The 13192-nt window shown below is 37.5% G+C and overlaps 1 protein-coding gene across 1 annotated transcript in view; it reads left to right on the top strand.

The window, feature by feature from the left end:
* Positions 1 to 13192, top strand: part of MALRD1 (MAM and LDL receptor class A domain containing 1) — a 553710-nt gene that overhangs the window by 40886 nt on the left and 499632 nt on the right. Inside the window, exons 8-9 of the mRNA XM_019971898.2 lie at positions 2928 to 3094; positions 11308 to 11400. Coding sequence (XP_019827457.2) covers positions 2928 to 3094; positions 11308 to 11400 — 260 coding nt within the window. The remainder of the gene's footprint in view (positions 1 to 2927; positions 3095 to 11307; positions 11401 to 13192) is intronic.

Consider the following 13192-nt stretch of genomic DNA (forward strand, 5'->3'; position numbering starts at 1 on the left):
ATACTGGAGTGGGTTGCCGTGCCCTCTTTCGGGGGATCTTCCCAACCCAGGAATTGAGCCTATATCTCCAGGGTCTTCCGCGTTTGCAGGCAGGTTCTTTACCCACTGAGCCACCTGGGAAGCCCCCTTTCCCCTTGTTGTTGTTGTTGTTCAGTTGCTCGGTCGTGTCTGACTCTTTGCAACCCCACGGACTGCAGCACGCCAGGCTTCCCTGTCCTTCACCATCTCCTGGAGCTTGCTCAAACTCATGTCCATTGAGTCAGTGGTGCCATGCAACCATCTATTCCCCTGCTGCTGCTGCTAAGTCACTTCAGTCGTGTCCAACTCTGTGAGACCCCATAGACAGCAGCCCACCAGGCTCCCCCATCCCTGGGATTCTCCACGCAAGAACAGTGGAGTGGGTTGCCATTTCCTTCTCCAATGCAGGAAAATGAAAAGTGAAAGTGAAGTTGCTCAGTCGTGTCTGACTCTTTGCAACCCCATGGACTTCAGACTACCAGGCTCCTCCATCCATGGGATTTTCCAGGCAAGAGTACTAGAGTGGGTTGCCGTTGCCTTCTCTTCTCCCTCAGTTCAGTTCAGTCACTCAGTCATGTCCGACTGTTTGCAAACCCATGAATCAAAGCACGCTAGGCCTCCCTGTCCGTCACCAACTCCCAGAGTTCACTCAGACTCATGTCCATCGAGTCAGTGATGCCATCCAGACATCTCATCCTCTGTCGTCCCCTTCTCCTCCTGCCCCCAATCCCTCCCAGCATCAGAGTCTTTTCCAATGAGTCAACTCTTCGCATGAGGTGGCCAAAGTACTGGAGTTTCAGCTTTATCATCAGTCCTTCCAAAGAAATCCCAGGGCTGATCTCCTTTAGAATGGACTGGTTGGATCTCCTTGCAGTCCAAGGGACTCTCAAGAGTCTTCTCCAACACCACAGTTCAAAAGCATCAATTCTTTGGCACTCAGCCTTCTTCACAGTCCAACTCTCACATCTGTACATGACCACAGGAAAACCATAGCCTTGACTAGACGGACCTTTGTTGGCAAAGTAATGTCTCAACTGTAGGCAAAAAGGGATTTTGCTCTAACTCTTACTGTGAGAATCTGGTAGGGCTCCTGGAGGTAAAACAGAATGGGGTCCTCCCTAAGATGGGACTGTCTGGAGTTTTCAGCTCTTAAGTGTGTTCACACTGAGCCTCTAGCAGTTCATTCATACAGTCCAGATTTCTCCACCCCAGCACTGATTCCCACAGAAGCTTGTGTTCTTGGGATTCTGGTCTTGTGTGTTGTGATTCTCTATTTCTGCTTGTGTCACCAATTCCTGCCCAGTGGTTTGTACCCTGATCTCAATTTTCTTAGGGGTATAAGAGGAGTTGTTGATTTTCATTTCATATATTTTCTTGCTGAGTGGACGGGAGTAGCAACTCCCAAACTCTTTACATAGTTGTCCAGAAACAGGAAAACTTGCAGGCTCTTTTTCAATGAGATTTGTTCTCTTTCTCTACTACCTTTATTCTTTACAGCTCTTTTTCTTTGTTCTTGCCTTCTTGTTCAGCTGTTTTATTGTGGTATTACTCAGCAACCCAGAACCTTATGTGAGTAACATTCCTGTTTTAGGGTCTCATATGTTTTCCACATTCTGTCACTTAGCCCTAGCCACAGCAATGAGGGTAAACATATTTCCCATCTCAGTTTATAAGCAAGATTCCCAGCCCTAATCTCTAACTTCATTAAGAGAATTAGACTCTGTTCATTCAGGACTGTGCAGCATTTGAAGTAGTTGAAATTCTAGCTATTACAGCCTGTGTCTGGTCTCAAGTCTGAGAGTTCTATGGTTTCAGCTCTGTTCATCATATCTATTTTTCCTTATCTTTTGAAATGTTTTCTCTTGTGCTTATTCTGTCTCTGCTTTTATAAAACTGTATTTTTATGTCATTTATCATTTCCTTGTGTATAGGTCAGAGGCAAAGTATTAATTTATTGTACTATTTTGATTAAAGTCAATCAGAGCTTCACTAAATTCATAGTTTATTTTTGAAGCTGTAGGAATATTTGCTATCTTACAAGGAAATAGAGCATTCAAAAGACCTTATTTTTGAAAATTAAAGTTATGAAAATATAGAAATAGCTTTGTATTTCTGCATTATATGTATTACTGAATTAAACAAATCCAAATTAGTTTTAAGAATCAGATGGGAAAAATTGATTGACAATATTTTTATGTACTACAAAACCCATCCATGTAATTTAGTGGGATTGTAAGTATCTGGTGCTTCAACATAGTTTGGTCAGAAAGAGGCAGTTTAAATTACATTCCCTTAAATGATAAAGGTTTTCCTGTGAAGAATAGAAAAAATAATCAAAAGGGAAAATAATTCTGGGAAGAAAGATGAGGAATTTTTGATTAAAGAAAGATTGCATTGTGACATTTAAATGATCATTTGGTGGCACAGAGATTTTATATCAATAGATTTCTTTTTATAAGAACATTCATATTGAGGATGGTATAAAACTTTGATTTCAGGAATTAGGATGAAATTACAATGCATTTTAGAAATCAAATACGGCAGCACTTCCCCGGTGGTCCAATGGTTAAGACTTTATCTTCCAATGCAGGGGGTGAGGGTTCTACCCCTGGTCAGGCAGCTAAGATCCCATATGTCTCATGGCTGAAAAAACCAAAGCAGAAAACAATATTGGAACAAATTCAATAAAGACTTTAAAAATGGTCCACATCAAAAAAAAAAAAAAGAAAATACGAAAGTGAAAATCTATAATTTGTAGTTGATGTCATTTAAAAAAAAATCCTATTCTTTTAAATAAAATACTTGTGTTTCAAACTTGATTTTGAAAATTCCAGAAACACGATAATTTTGTTCAAACAGAAACAGCTGGGTTTTTTTTCTAAGTTGCTTTTCCCCCCTTTATTTTTCAGGTTACTGTCTATGGATAGGGGCTAAGCAAGCTTCTACTCTTAACCATTTAGACAGCAGGGCTTATCTGAATAGCTCCGTGTGTCACTGTCTGGGCAGGAGCTGCCATCTTCGATTCTATTACGCTATGGAAAACAGTGTTCTCAGAGTAGGACTGTCCAATGATAAGGTGAGAAGAAATTTGTATTATTTTCAAATTCATTAATAAATGAAATTTCTATTCTTGGCAATTTGTTTTTCTATTTCTTAGTTATATGTAGACTGAAGGTATTCTTTAACTTGCCTTTATTTGCTACACTTTTATTTTTTTTTCCTCTGAGGTGGAGTTTATGTTTTTCTTTTCCATTATGGTTTAGTAAAAGATACTGAATGTAGTTTCCTGTGCTATACAGTAGGACCTTGTTTATTTGGTATACCTTTAAAAAATGTACCAAGAAATTGGTTTCAGAGATATTGTCATGTACAAAAGTCATGGTGGTAGTTTGTAAAAACTTCATAAGATTTTTAAAATTCATGAAAATATGTTAAAAGAAACTATGGTGTCATAATGTATTGGGGATTCCATCTTATTAACTCTACACTGAAGTGTTGATGTGATCTGCTCTGGACTTTTAATCTCTGTATCCTTAAAGCTATAAATATGATGGAAGCAAATTACTTGTTCTGTTACAGTAGATACAGTTTTAAAAGATTGGTAATTGCTGATTAAATAAGCCAAATGAGTCATATAAGTGGAAAAAAATAGTGCATTGGGCAGAGTGAAAGCTGTAGTGGTAATGCTAGTGAGTAAAAAAAAAAAAAACTATAATTTAAAACAGTTCTCTACACATGCAAAAAATACTTGAGACACTGAGAATTTCTATTGTGAGAAATTTATTTACAGGTAGGAATAAAGAAATTGTAGGGGTAAACAGCAGTCATTGTAGAAATGGGAGACATTTGACAATAATGGCAGGAATCCTGACATTGGAAAGGACAGTAAAAGCCTCCAATCAAGTTTCCTTTTGCTCAGATGGCTTTGGGTAAATTGAGTTGAAACCTCTGTGTGACATCAGTCAGGTTCATTCTTCAACGGAAGTTTGTCACTTGTACTTATCAGGTGCCACTAACCGTCTTTCAGAAGCATTTTCTTTTGTTCTTTTTTTTAAAATTCATTATTTTTAATTGGAGAATAATTGCTTTACAATATTGCATTGGTTTCTGCCATATATCAACATGAGTCTGCCATAGGTATACATATGTCCTCTCCCTCTTGAATCTCCTTCCCACCCTCCACTCCATCCCAGCCCTCTAGGTTGTCACAGAGCACCAGATCTGAGCTCCATGTATTATACAGCAAATGTCCACCGGCTATCTAATTTTACACACATAATGTATGTGTTTCAGGGCTAGTCTCTCCATTTGGCCCACCCTCTTCTTCCCTCTGTGTCCACAAGCCTGTTCTCTATGACCGCCTCTCCGTTGCTGCCCCGCAGATAGGTTCATCAGTTACCATCTTTCTAGATTCCATATATATATATATACATCAATATATGATATTTGTCTTTCTCTTTCTGTACTTCATCTTGTACAATAGGCTCTAGAAGTGTGAAGTGACTTCATAGTTGATCCTCAAGTATCAGACTTCTTATTACCAAGATACTCGAACATTGACAAGGCATTCTTTTTCTCCTGAGTTCTATCATTTCACCTGTCCCTTTTTCTTTTTGTGTCATTCTCATCATATCCAGTTTTTTTCCTTCTCTTTTCTAGGACCTTCACAGACTTCTAAAGCTGAATACTCTCATTAGATGGCCTAATACATTTTCCTTTGTTACATGGATGAGACACAATTTGTAGCATTTTGTAACTATATTTTCATCACATTTTTTTTTCAGTAGTATTTGGCAGTCTACTGCCCAAGAATCTATTTGATATATTTCATTCAATTTGACGTGGTATGAGGTGGGTGGAGGGGCTGAAACATCTCCCTGCCCTTTCTGTAGGGCTGCAAACTTTTCAGATAATTGGAGAAATTTCACAAACAAAAATAGGTTTAACTTTATGTATATATGTTGTAGCATTCAAGTGTCAAGCATCTTTTAGTTATTATCAGCTGTGCCACGTAAACCAGTCCAGTGAACTTTCATGTACTTTGAAACTTTCTGTAATTTCCAAATCCTTCTTCAACAAAGGCATTGTAAAAAGAAAATTGTGAGATTTTGTTGAGCTTATATTATGGTTAAAGATGCGTTTTAAAAAGTATGGTGCTACAATACTGCTTTTCACAAGATGGGTAATTAATATTCATTAAATGTTGAATGAGTTACTACCCTAAGTAGAAAGTTGTGTTATTTATCTTCTAATACTAAGGATTATTTTAATATCCTGAACATCAGTGGTGGATTATGTTTCAGTACATGTATATGGAGATTATGAATTATTGGAAGTGAGCAGTATCATTCCTCTGGTTTTGGGACTGTACAAGAAAAAAGTGCAAATAAATTGGTTTCAGATACTATGTCATATAATAATAATAGACTTTTCAGGATTCTGTCTCCCACATTATAAGAAGTTAACCGTGGAGAACTGATCTAGTGTATTAATCAGAACCAATTGGAGGTATACATCTGAGGCAGTGTTGACTGATACTTGATCCATGAGCTCACCAGTATTCTGCAAGGCACTGTCCAGTCTTTTCTGACACTATTCACTGTGCTCGCTACATGTAACACGTCGGTCAGTAGTGAAAAATCTGCATCACAGTACATTTAAATTACAACTTGATGTTTTGTCACAAAGTTAAAAAGGACTTCAAACCTATCATTTAAAAAATTAACTCTTGATGAAAATGATCATTAACATAATCTGTGGATAGAATAACAAAAACAACCCTTATGATAACGTGTGCTGGTGAACCAAGAAGTATCTAGGGAGAATGCTTAGCACAATTTTATTTTTGGAGTACTTTAGAGCTTGAGAAATAAAAAATAGGTGAAAGAAAAGTTGTTATATAAAAAGTTGAAACTTTGAAAGTCAGCTTCAGTGTATGTACCATCTAACTGTTCTTAGGATTAAGTCTCTGCCCATCATCTATAAGATAATAATCATAGCAACAGCCTATCTTTATCCTCAGGAAAGTTGCCATGTCAGTGAGCCAAGGATAGTAAGGGTTCCCAGCTTGTGGTGACTTCTATATATTTTTTAAATTCCCACTGGCAAATAAATAGGAGGATCCTGTAGTTGGGAAAGGAAAGAAAATGCCTTAGAAAAATATATTTTCTTGTATGATACAAGTTTTAAAGCTATAATAAGCTCTCCTTGAAGAAGAGCTTTTGCTAAAGTACATGGACCTATCACCACATGCAATCAAAAGTAGTTAAAAAAAACAAAAACTTGAACTTGATATCTGATTCCCCCCCCCCCCACTGGAAGATGGGGGAGGGGGGGGAGAAGCAGAGAAGTCTAAGAGATCTGATCATAAATATTTTTCTTGAGAGGTAAAATGGCATTATTAAGCCTGGTCTGGGGGAGTTCTGTTGTTGTTTTTGTCCAGTTGCTAAGTTCTAGGTGTGTGCTCAGTTACTCAGCCGTGTCTGACTATTTGTGACCCCATGGACTGTAGCCCACCAGGCTCCTCTGTCCATGGCATTTCCCAGGCAAGAATACTGGAGTGGGTTGCCATTCCCTTCTCCAGGAGATCTTCCTGACTCAGGGATGCAACCCACATCGCTTGCATCTCCTTCATTGGCAGGCATATTCTTTACCACTCTGTCACCTGGGAAGCTAGTCTAGGAGAGTAAAGACATTTAAATAATTTTGATTGATTTTAAGATAGTAGAAAATTGGAACATCACTTGAAGGCTTTTCTGACCTGAAGGTTTGTGTTTTACATTGACACCTGTTGAAAGTAACTAGCTAAGTCTGAGAGTATGGGCAAATATAAACTAAAAGCTGATATCATGTAGTTGGAGTAAATTTTTTTTGTTTGCATTACTTGTGTTGTCAGATAGGAAAATGTGGTAGAAAAGTCTGGATTTCATACACAATATACCATTAAATGGTTTTTCAAATGCTAAGTTAAGTTTAGAAAGAACTATGCTCAGCCTCTTGAACAAAATGTAAATGCATTCTTCTTCAGGTAGAATGGGGAAAATCAATTAGTCATTGTGAAGAAAGAGCAAAACAACTGCACATTACCCTCATAAAGTGAAAGTGAAGAGACGTGGTGAATGTAGCTTGCCTGGTAGTGCCAATAAAAGCATTAGCGGAGGACATAGTGTCTCAGTGCTAAATAACTAAAGTTGCTTAAGAAATTATTGAAAGAAAATTTGTTGTATTTCTCAACCCTTTATAACTTCATCGTGATGTGACCTGGAAACGGTCAGCTGAAAATATGTGTCCTCCATGTATGTTTCATTGTCTTATGGAAGTCTTAACTGTTCATATAAATAAATAATAGAATGAAGTACATTTTAATGGGTTTAGATTATCTTCTCTGAAATATTTAAGACCTAGAAATTGGAGTAGATAAAAGAGGGCAACGAACAAAGCTAAAAAGAAATTCATATTTAGAAAATCTTGCATATGAATGAAATAAGTGAAACCAAGTAAGGAGATAAAGGCTCTTAAGAGTCTGAAAATGATGGATGTCATGTGTCATCTGGATTACAATTAGATGTCACCTTCCAGTGCTGTTTCCTATCTCACAGATGGGAGGTCACAGAGATGGCCTCAGAGTTTAACCTGAGACATTTATGCCACTGTCTGCATTTTCACTGTATTTCACTATATATCTCTATCTATCTATCTATATGTGTGTGTGTGTGTGTGTGTGTGTATATATAATCGTTCAGTTGCTTAGTCAAGTCTGACTCTTTGCGACTCCATGGACTGTGGCACTCCAGGCCCCTCTGTTCCTCACCATCTCCTGAAGTTTGCCCAAGTTCATGTCCATGGCATCAGTGATGCCATCCAGCCATCTCATCTTCTGATGCCCTCTTCTCCTTTTGCCTTCAATCTTCCCAGCATCAGGGACTTTTCTAATGAGTTGTCTGTTCACATCAGATGACCAAAATACCAGAGCTTCAGCTTCAGCATCAGTCCTACCAACGAATATTCAGGTTGATTTCAAGATTGACAGGTTTGATCTCCTTGCTGTCCAATGGACTTTCAGGAGTCTTTTCTAGCACCACAGCTCAAAGGCATCAATTCTTTGGCATTCTGCCATCTTTATGGTCCGGCTCTCACAACCGTACATGACCACTGGGAAGGCCATAGCCTTGACTATATGGACCTTTGTTGGCAGAGTAATGTCTCTGCTTTTCAACACATCATCTAGATTTGTCATAGCTTTCCTGACAGAAGCAATCATCTTCTGATTTCTTTGCTGCAGTCACCATCCACAGTGATTATATATATATATCATTAAATCTAAGGAAAATAGGGTTATTTAATAGCATGAAAGCACAATCAAAATCATGAAGTCCAACACTATGGGCAAAATTGTGGAGTACTTTATAAACTTTTATCAAATAAATGACCTCCTAGTATATAGTAACATAGTTTTGCATATACTTTGCAACCTGGAAAATGACCATCATAGAGACACCTGACATAGGATGCTTTAGAAGACATGGAAAGGTCTTTGATTGAGTGACTGGAGAGTAAAATAGAAATATAATCTCCAAAAAAGAACTGTATTATTTAGAACTTGGAATGACTTCTTCCATAGGAAAAAATATTTGAGATTTGCAGAAAATATATATGATAACATTTTTTTACTTTCATGTTAAATATTTGCCTGCATTTTTTCTTTTCTTTAATCAAGGCAATATTGCAGAATGTAGTAGTATCAGTGGGATCAATGTTTAAATAGTTGGTTTATTCATTGATACTTCAGTTCAGTTGCTCAGTCGTGTCTGACTCTTTGCGATCCCATGAATCGTAGCATGCCAGGCCTCCCTGTCCATCACCAGCTCCCAGAGTTCACTCAAACTCACGTCCATTGAGTCAGTGATGTCATCCAGCCATCTCATCCTCTGTCATCACCTTTTCCTCCTGCCCCCAATCCCTCCCAGCATCAGAGTCTTTTCCAATGAGTCAACTCTTCGCATGAGGTGGCCAAAGTACTGGAGTTTCAGCTTTAGCATCATTCCTTCCAAAGAACACCCAGGACTGATCTCCTTCAGAATGGACTAGTTGGATCTCCTTGGAGTCCAAGGGACTCTCAAGAGTCTTCTCCAACACCACAATTCAAAAGCATCAATTCTTCGGCGCTCAGCCTTCTTCACAGTCTAACACTCACATCCATACATGACTACTGGAAAAACCATAGCCTTGACTAGACAGACCTTTGTTGGCAAAGTAATGTCTCTGCTTTTGAATATGCTATCTAGGTTGGTCATAACTTTCCTTCCAAGGAGTAAGCGTCTTTTAATTTCATGGCTGCAGTCACCATCTGCAGAGATCTTGGAGCCCCAAAAAATAAAGTCTGACACTGTTTCCCCATCTATTTCCCATGAAGTGATGGGACTAGATGCCATGATCTTCGTTTTCTGAATGTTGAGCTTTAAGCCAACTTTTTGACTCTCCTCTTTCACTTTCATCAAGAGGCTTTTTAGTTCCTCTTCACTTTCTGCCATAAGGGTGGTGTCATCTGTGTATCTGAGGTTATTGATATTTCTCCCGGCAATCTTGATTCCAGTTTGTGCTTCTTCCAGCCCAACATTTCTCATGATGTACTCTGCATAGAAGTTAAATAAGCAGGGTGACAATATACAGCCTTGCTGGACTCCTTTTCCTATTTGGAACCAGTCTGTTGTTCCATGTCCAGTTCGAACTGTTGCTTCCTGACCTGCATACAGATTTCTCAAGAGGCAGGTCAGGTACTCTGATATTCCCATCTCTTTCAGAATTTTCCACAGTTGATTCCACAGTGATCCACACAGTCAAAGGCTTTGGCATAATCAATAAAGCAGAAATACATGTTTTTCTGGAAATTTTCGATGATCCAGCGGATGTTAGCAATTTGATCTCTGGTTCCTCTGCCTTTTCTGAAACCAGCTTGAACATCTGGAAGTTCATGGTTCACGTATTGCTGAAGCCTGGCTTGGAGAATTTTGAGCATTACTTTACTAGCGTGTGAGATGAGTGCAATTGTGTGGTAGTTTGAGCATTCTTTGGCATTGCCTTTCTTTGGGATTGGAATGAAAACTGACCTTTTCCAGTTCTGAGGCCACTGCTGAGTTTTCCAAATTTGCTGGCATATTGAGTGCAGCACTTTCACAGCATCATTTTTCAGGATTTGAAAGAGCTCAACTGGAATTCCATCACCTCCACTAGCTTTGTTCATAGTGATGCTTTCTAAGGCCCACTTGACTTCACATTCCGGGATGTCTGGCTCTAGGTCAGTGATCATACCATCGTGATTATCTTGGTTGTGAAGATCTTTTTTGTACAGTTCTGTGTATTCTTGCCACGTCGTCTTAATATCTTCTGCTTCTGTTAGGTTCATACCATTTCTGTCCTTTATCAAGCCCATCTTTGCATGAAATGTTCCCTTGGTATCTCTAATTTTCTTGAAGAGATCTCTAGTCTCTCCCATTCTGTTGTTTTCCTCTCTTTCTTTGCATTGATCGCTGAGGAAGGCTTTCTTATCTCTTCTTGCTATTCTTTGGAACTCTGCATTCAGATGCTTATGTCTTTCCTTTTCTCCTTTGCTTTTTGCTTCTCTTCTTTTCACAGCTATTTGATACTTAGAATTTTATATTTGGAAGTGTAGTACTTTATTCAAGATTCCATTCAAATTTTTCTTCTAAACTTTTTCTCCATCATAAAAAATAGGCATCTTTATTATGTATATATACTTTATTTCCTTATTTTTTAAAAGATAATTTTTATAGAGTGGTTTTAGAGTCACAGCAAAATCAAAAGGAAGTATAGAGATCTCCCATACACCCCCTGTTCCCACATATTCAGTCTTCCCCATTAGTATCATCTCCCACTAGAATGGCACACATGTTACAATTGATGAACCTACACTGACATGTCATTATCACCTGAGGTCTCTAATTTACATTAGGGTTCATGTTTAGGGCTGCATATTCAGTGGGCTTGGACAAATGTATAATGAATGACATGGACCCATCATTATATTATCATAAAGAGTATTTTCCCTACCTTCAACACTCTCTGCACTCTCTCTTTTCACCCCTCCCTATCTCCATTTCTTTATTTTTCTCTTAAAATATAATATGCCATTTTAAACAATACTTCAGTTTTTTAGTTCTTAATACCCTACAGGTACAATCAACTCTACTGAAATGTAATTAAGAGGGCACGTATATAAATATGAGAGTTGAATTTTGGGAATGAGTGATGTTTTTTTTCTTTGAATCAAAGGAAGAAGAAACATTTTGGATATACAACACATCAACTCACAGAAAATGGGTGAAAGTGGATGTGGTAATACCAGAAGAACTGAAGACATTCAAGGTATAAAAGGGAAAACAAGTATTTTTTATCATAGGTTTAATTTTTAGTCTTGTAGTGAATTTATCATTCGTTGTTAATTTAAATTAGCATTTAAATTAGAAATACAAACTCATATGTTTAGGGAGAGCGATTACTTGTTTTCATTGTACCTACCTGTGCTCAAGTCAAATTTGCTTGAGTGGAGAAGCAAGAAAGTAACTACTATTTTTTTTTTTAAAACAGAGTTAGTGTATTGATCAAATCTAGGAAAGAATAATACAGTTCTTATACTGAAGCTACAGGTTACTCACAAACAAAAGATTGACACATTCAAATTTTATATAATTCAGTATTCAACAAATGTTTTTGAAATGATGAGAATATTAACTACTCTTGTTTAAAGCATCCTCGTTCTCCATGGGCTCCCTCCCTAGCAGCCCCAAACACTGTACAGTACAACCAAGGAAGCCAGTTGCATTTGAAGCAGATAAACAATAAACCGGTATTGAAAAATCAGGGGAGTATATGCAAATATTTTGAATGCAGGAATTCATATCTTTATAACGCATGGGTAACTGTCTGTCCAAAGATGCATCTGAAATATACATATGCTCAGTGGGAATGCTATCTCTTAAAATTATTAACTTGGGTTTTGTGTTGTATATAGAGTTGAGATTGTGCAGAAAAATATCTGGTAACATTTTTAAACTTTCATATTGAGTGTTAGTTTGTCATTTCTTTTCTTATATCATGGCAATATTGCAATGTGTAGTAATGTCAGATCAACATTGAAATTCTGGTATTATTTATTGCTGTTTAGATTTTTATTTTTAAAGTACAGTACTTTAAGGTTGCATTCATTTTGTGTTGTATAGAGAGTACATAAATGCATTTATACTGGAGTGTAAGTGTAAAATAATGAGGCTGATTGTATGTGTGGCTTATGAAACCAATTTCATTCCTTTAAGGTAATATCACACTCATACATTTTTCTAGGTATTAAAAGGAGGACCCAAGTGATATGAACTGTGACTATGCAGATTTTTTAAATCCAATTTGCAGCTGAATTTGGAACTTAAGAATCACAGCATTTTTGTAGCAATCTCAGAAGTTGAGGTTTATATCATAGCCCATTGAGTTAACATTTTGATACTATTTTATAAATTGTTAAATATTTATGCAAACTTGATCTATGTAATTCTTAAATATATATTGTTTATGTTTTTGAAAAGAAAATTTCTCAGACATTTGAAGCTGGAAAAGACTAAAAAGAGTCAGTCTTTGTTCCTAGAATCTTATTTACAAATTAACAATATCGATGCAAAAAGAATACCCCCTGAATTACTATGCTGTACATCTGAAACACAATATTATAAATTAACTATACTTCAAAAAATAGAAATACTTTTGTTGTATTCCATGAAAACCAAGCCAAACCCAATATCTAGTTCAGTGGTGATCAACAGAACTTTCTGTGTTAATGGCAATTTTATCTGTGTTCTACAGTATGGTAGCCAGTAGCCACATGTGGTTATTGAATTCTTGAAATGTAACTATTAAAATGTGGAACTGAATTTTAACTTAATTTTAGTTCATTTAAACTGATACAGCCCTATGTAGCTGGTGACTGGAGAAGGCAATGGCAACCCACTCCAGTACTCTTGCCCGGAAAATCCCATGGATGGAGGAGCCTGGTAGGCTGCAGTCCATGGGGTCACACAGAGTCGGACACGACTGAAGCGACTTAGCAGCAGCAGCAGCAGCAGCTAGTGACTACCATATTGGATGGCAGAGAATAAGGCATCTGCTATAC

Source organism: Bos indicus, chromosome 13 (assembly GCF_029378745.1).
Source record: "Bos indicus isolate NIAB-ARS_2022 breed Sahiwal x Tharparkar chromosome 13, NIAB-ARS_B.indTharparkar_mat_pri_1.0, whole genome shotgun sequence".
Lineage (NCBI taxonomy): Eukaryota > Metazoa > Chordata > Mammalia > Artiodactyla > Bovidae > Bos > Bos indicus.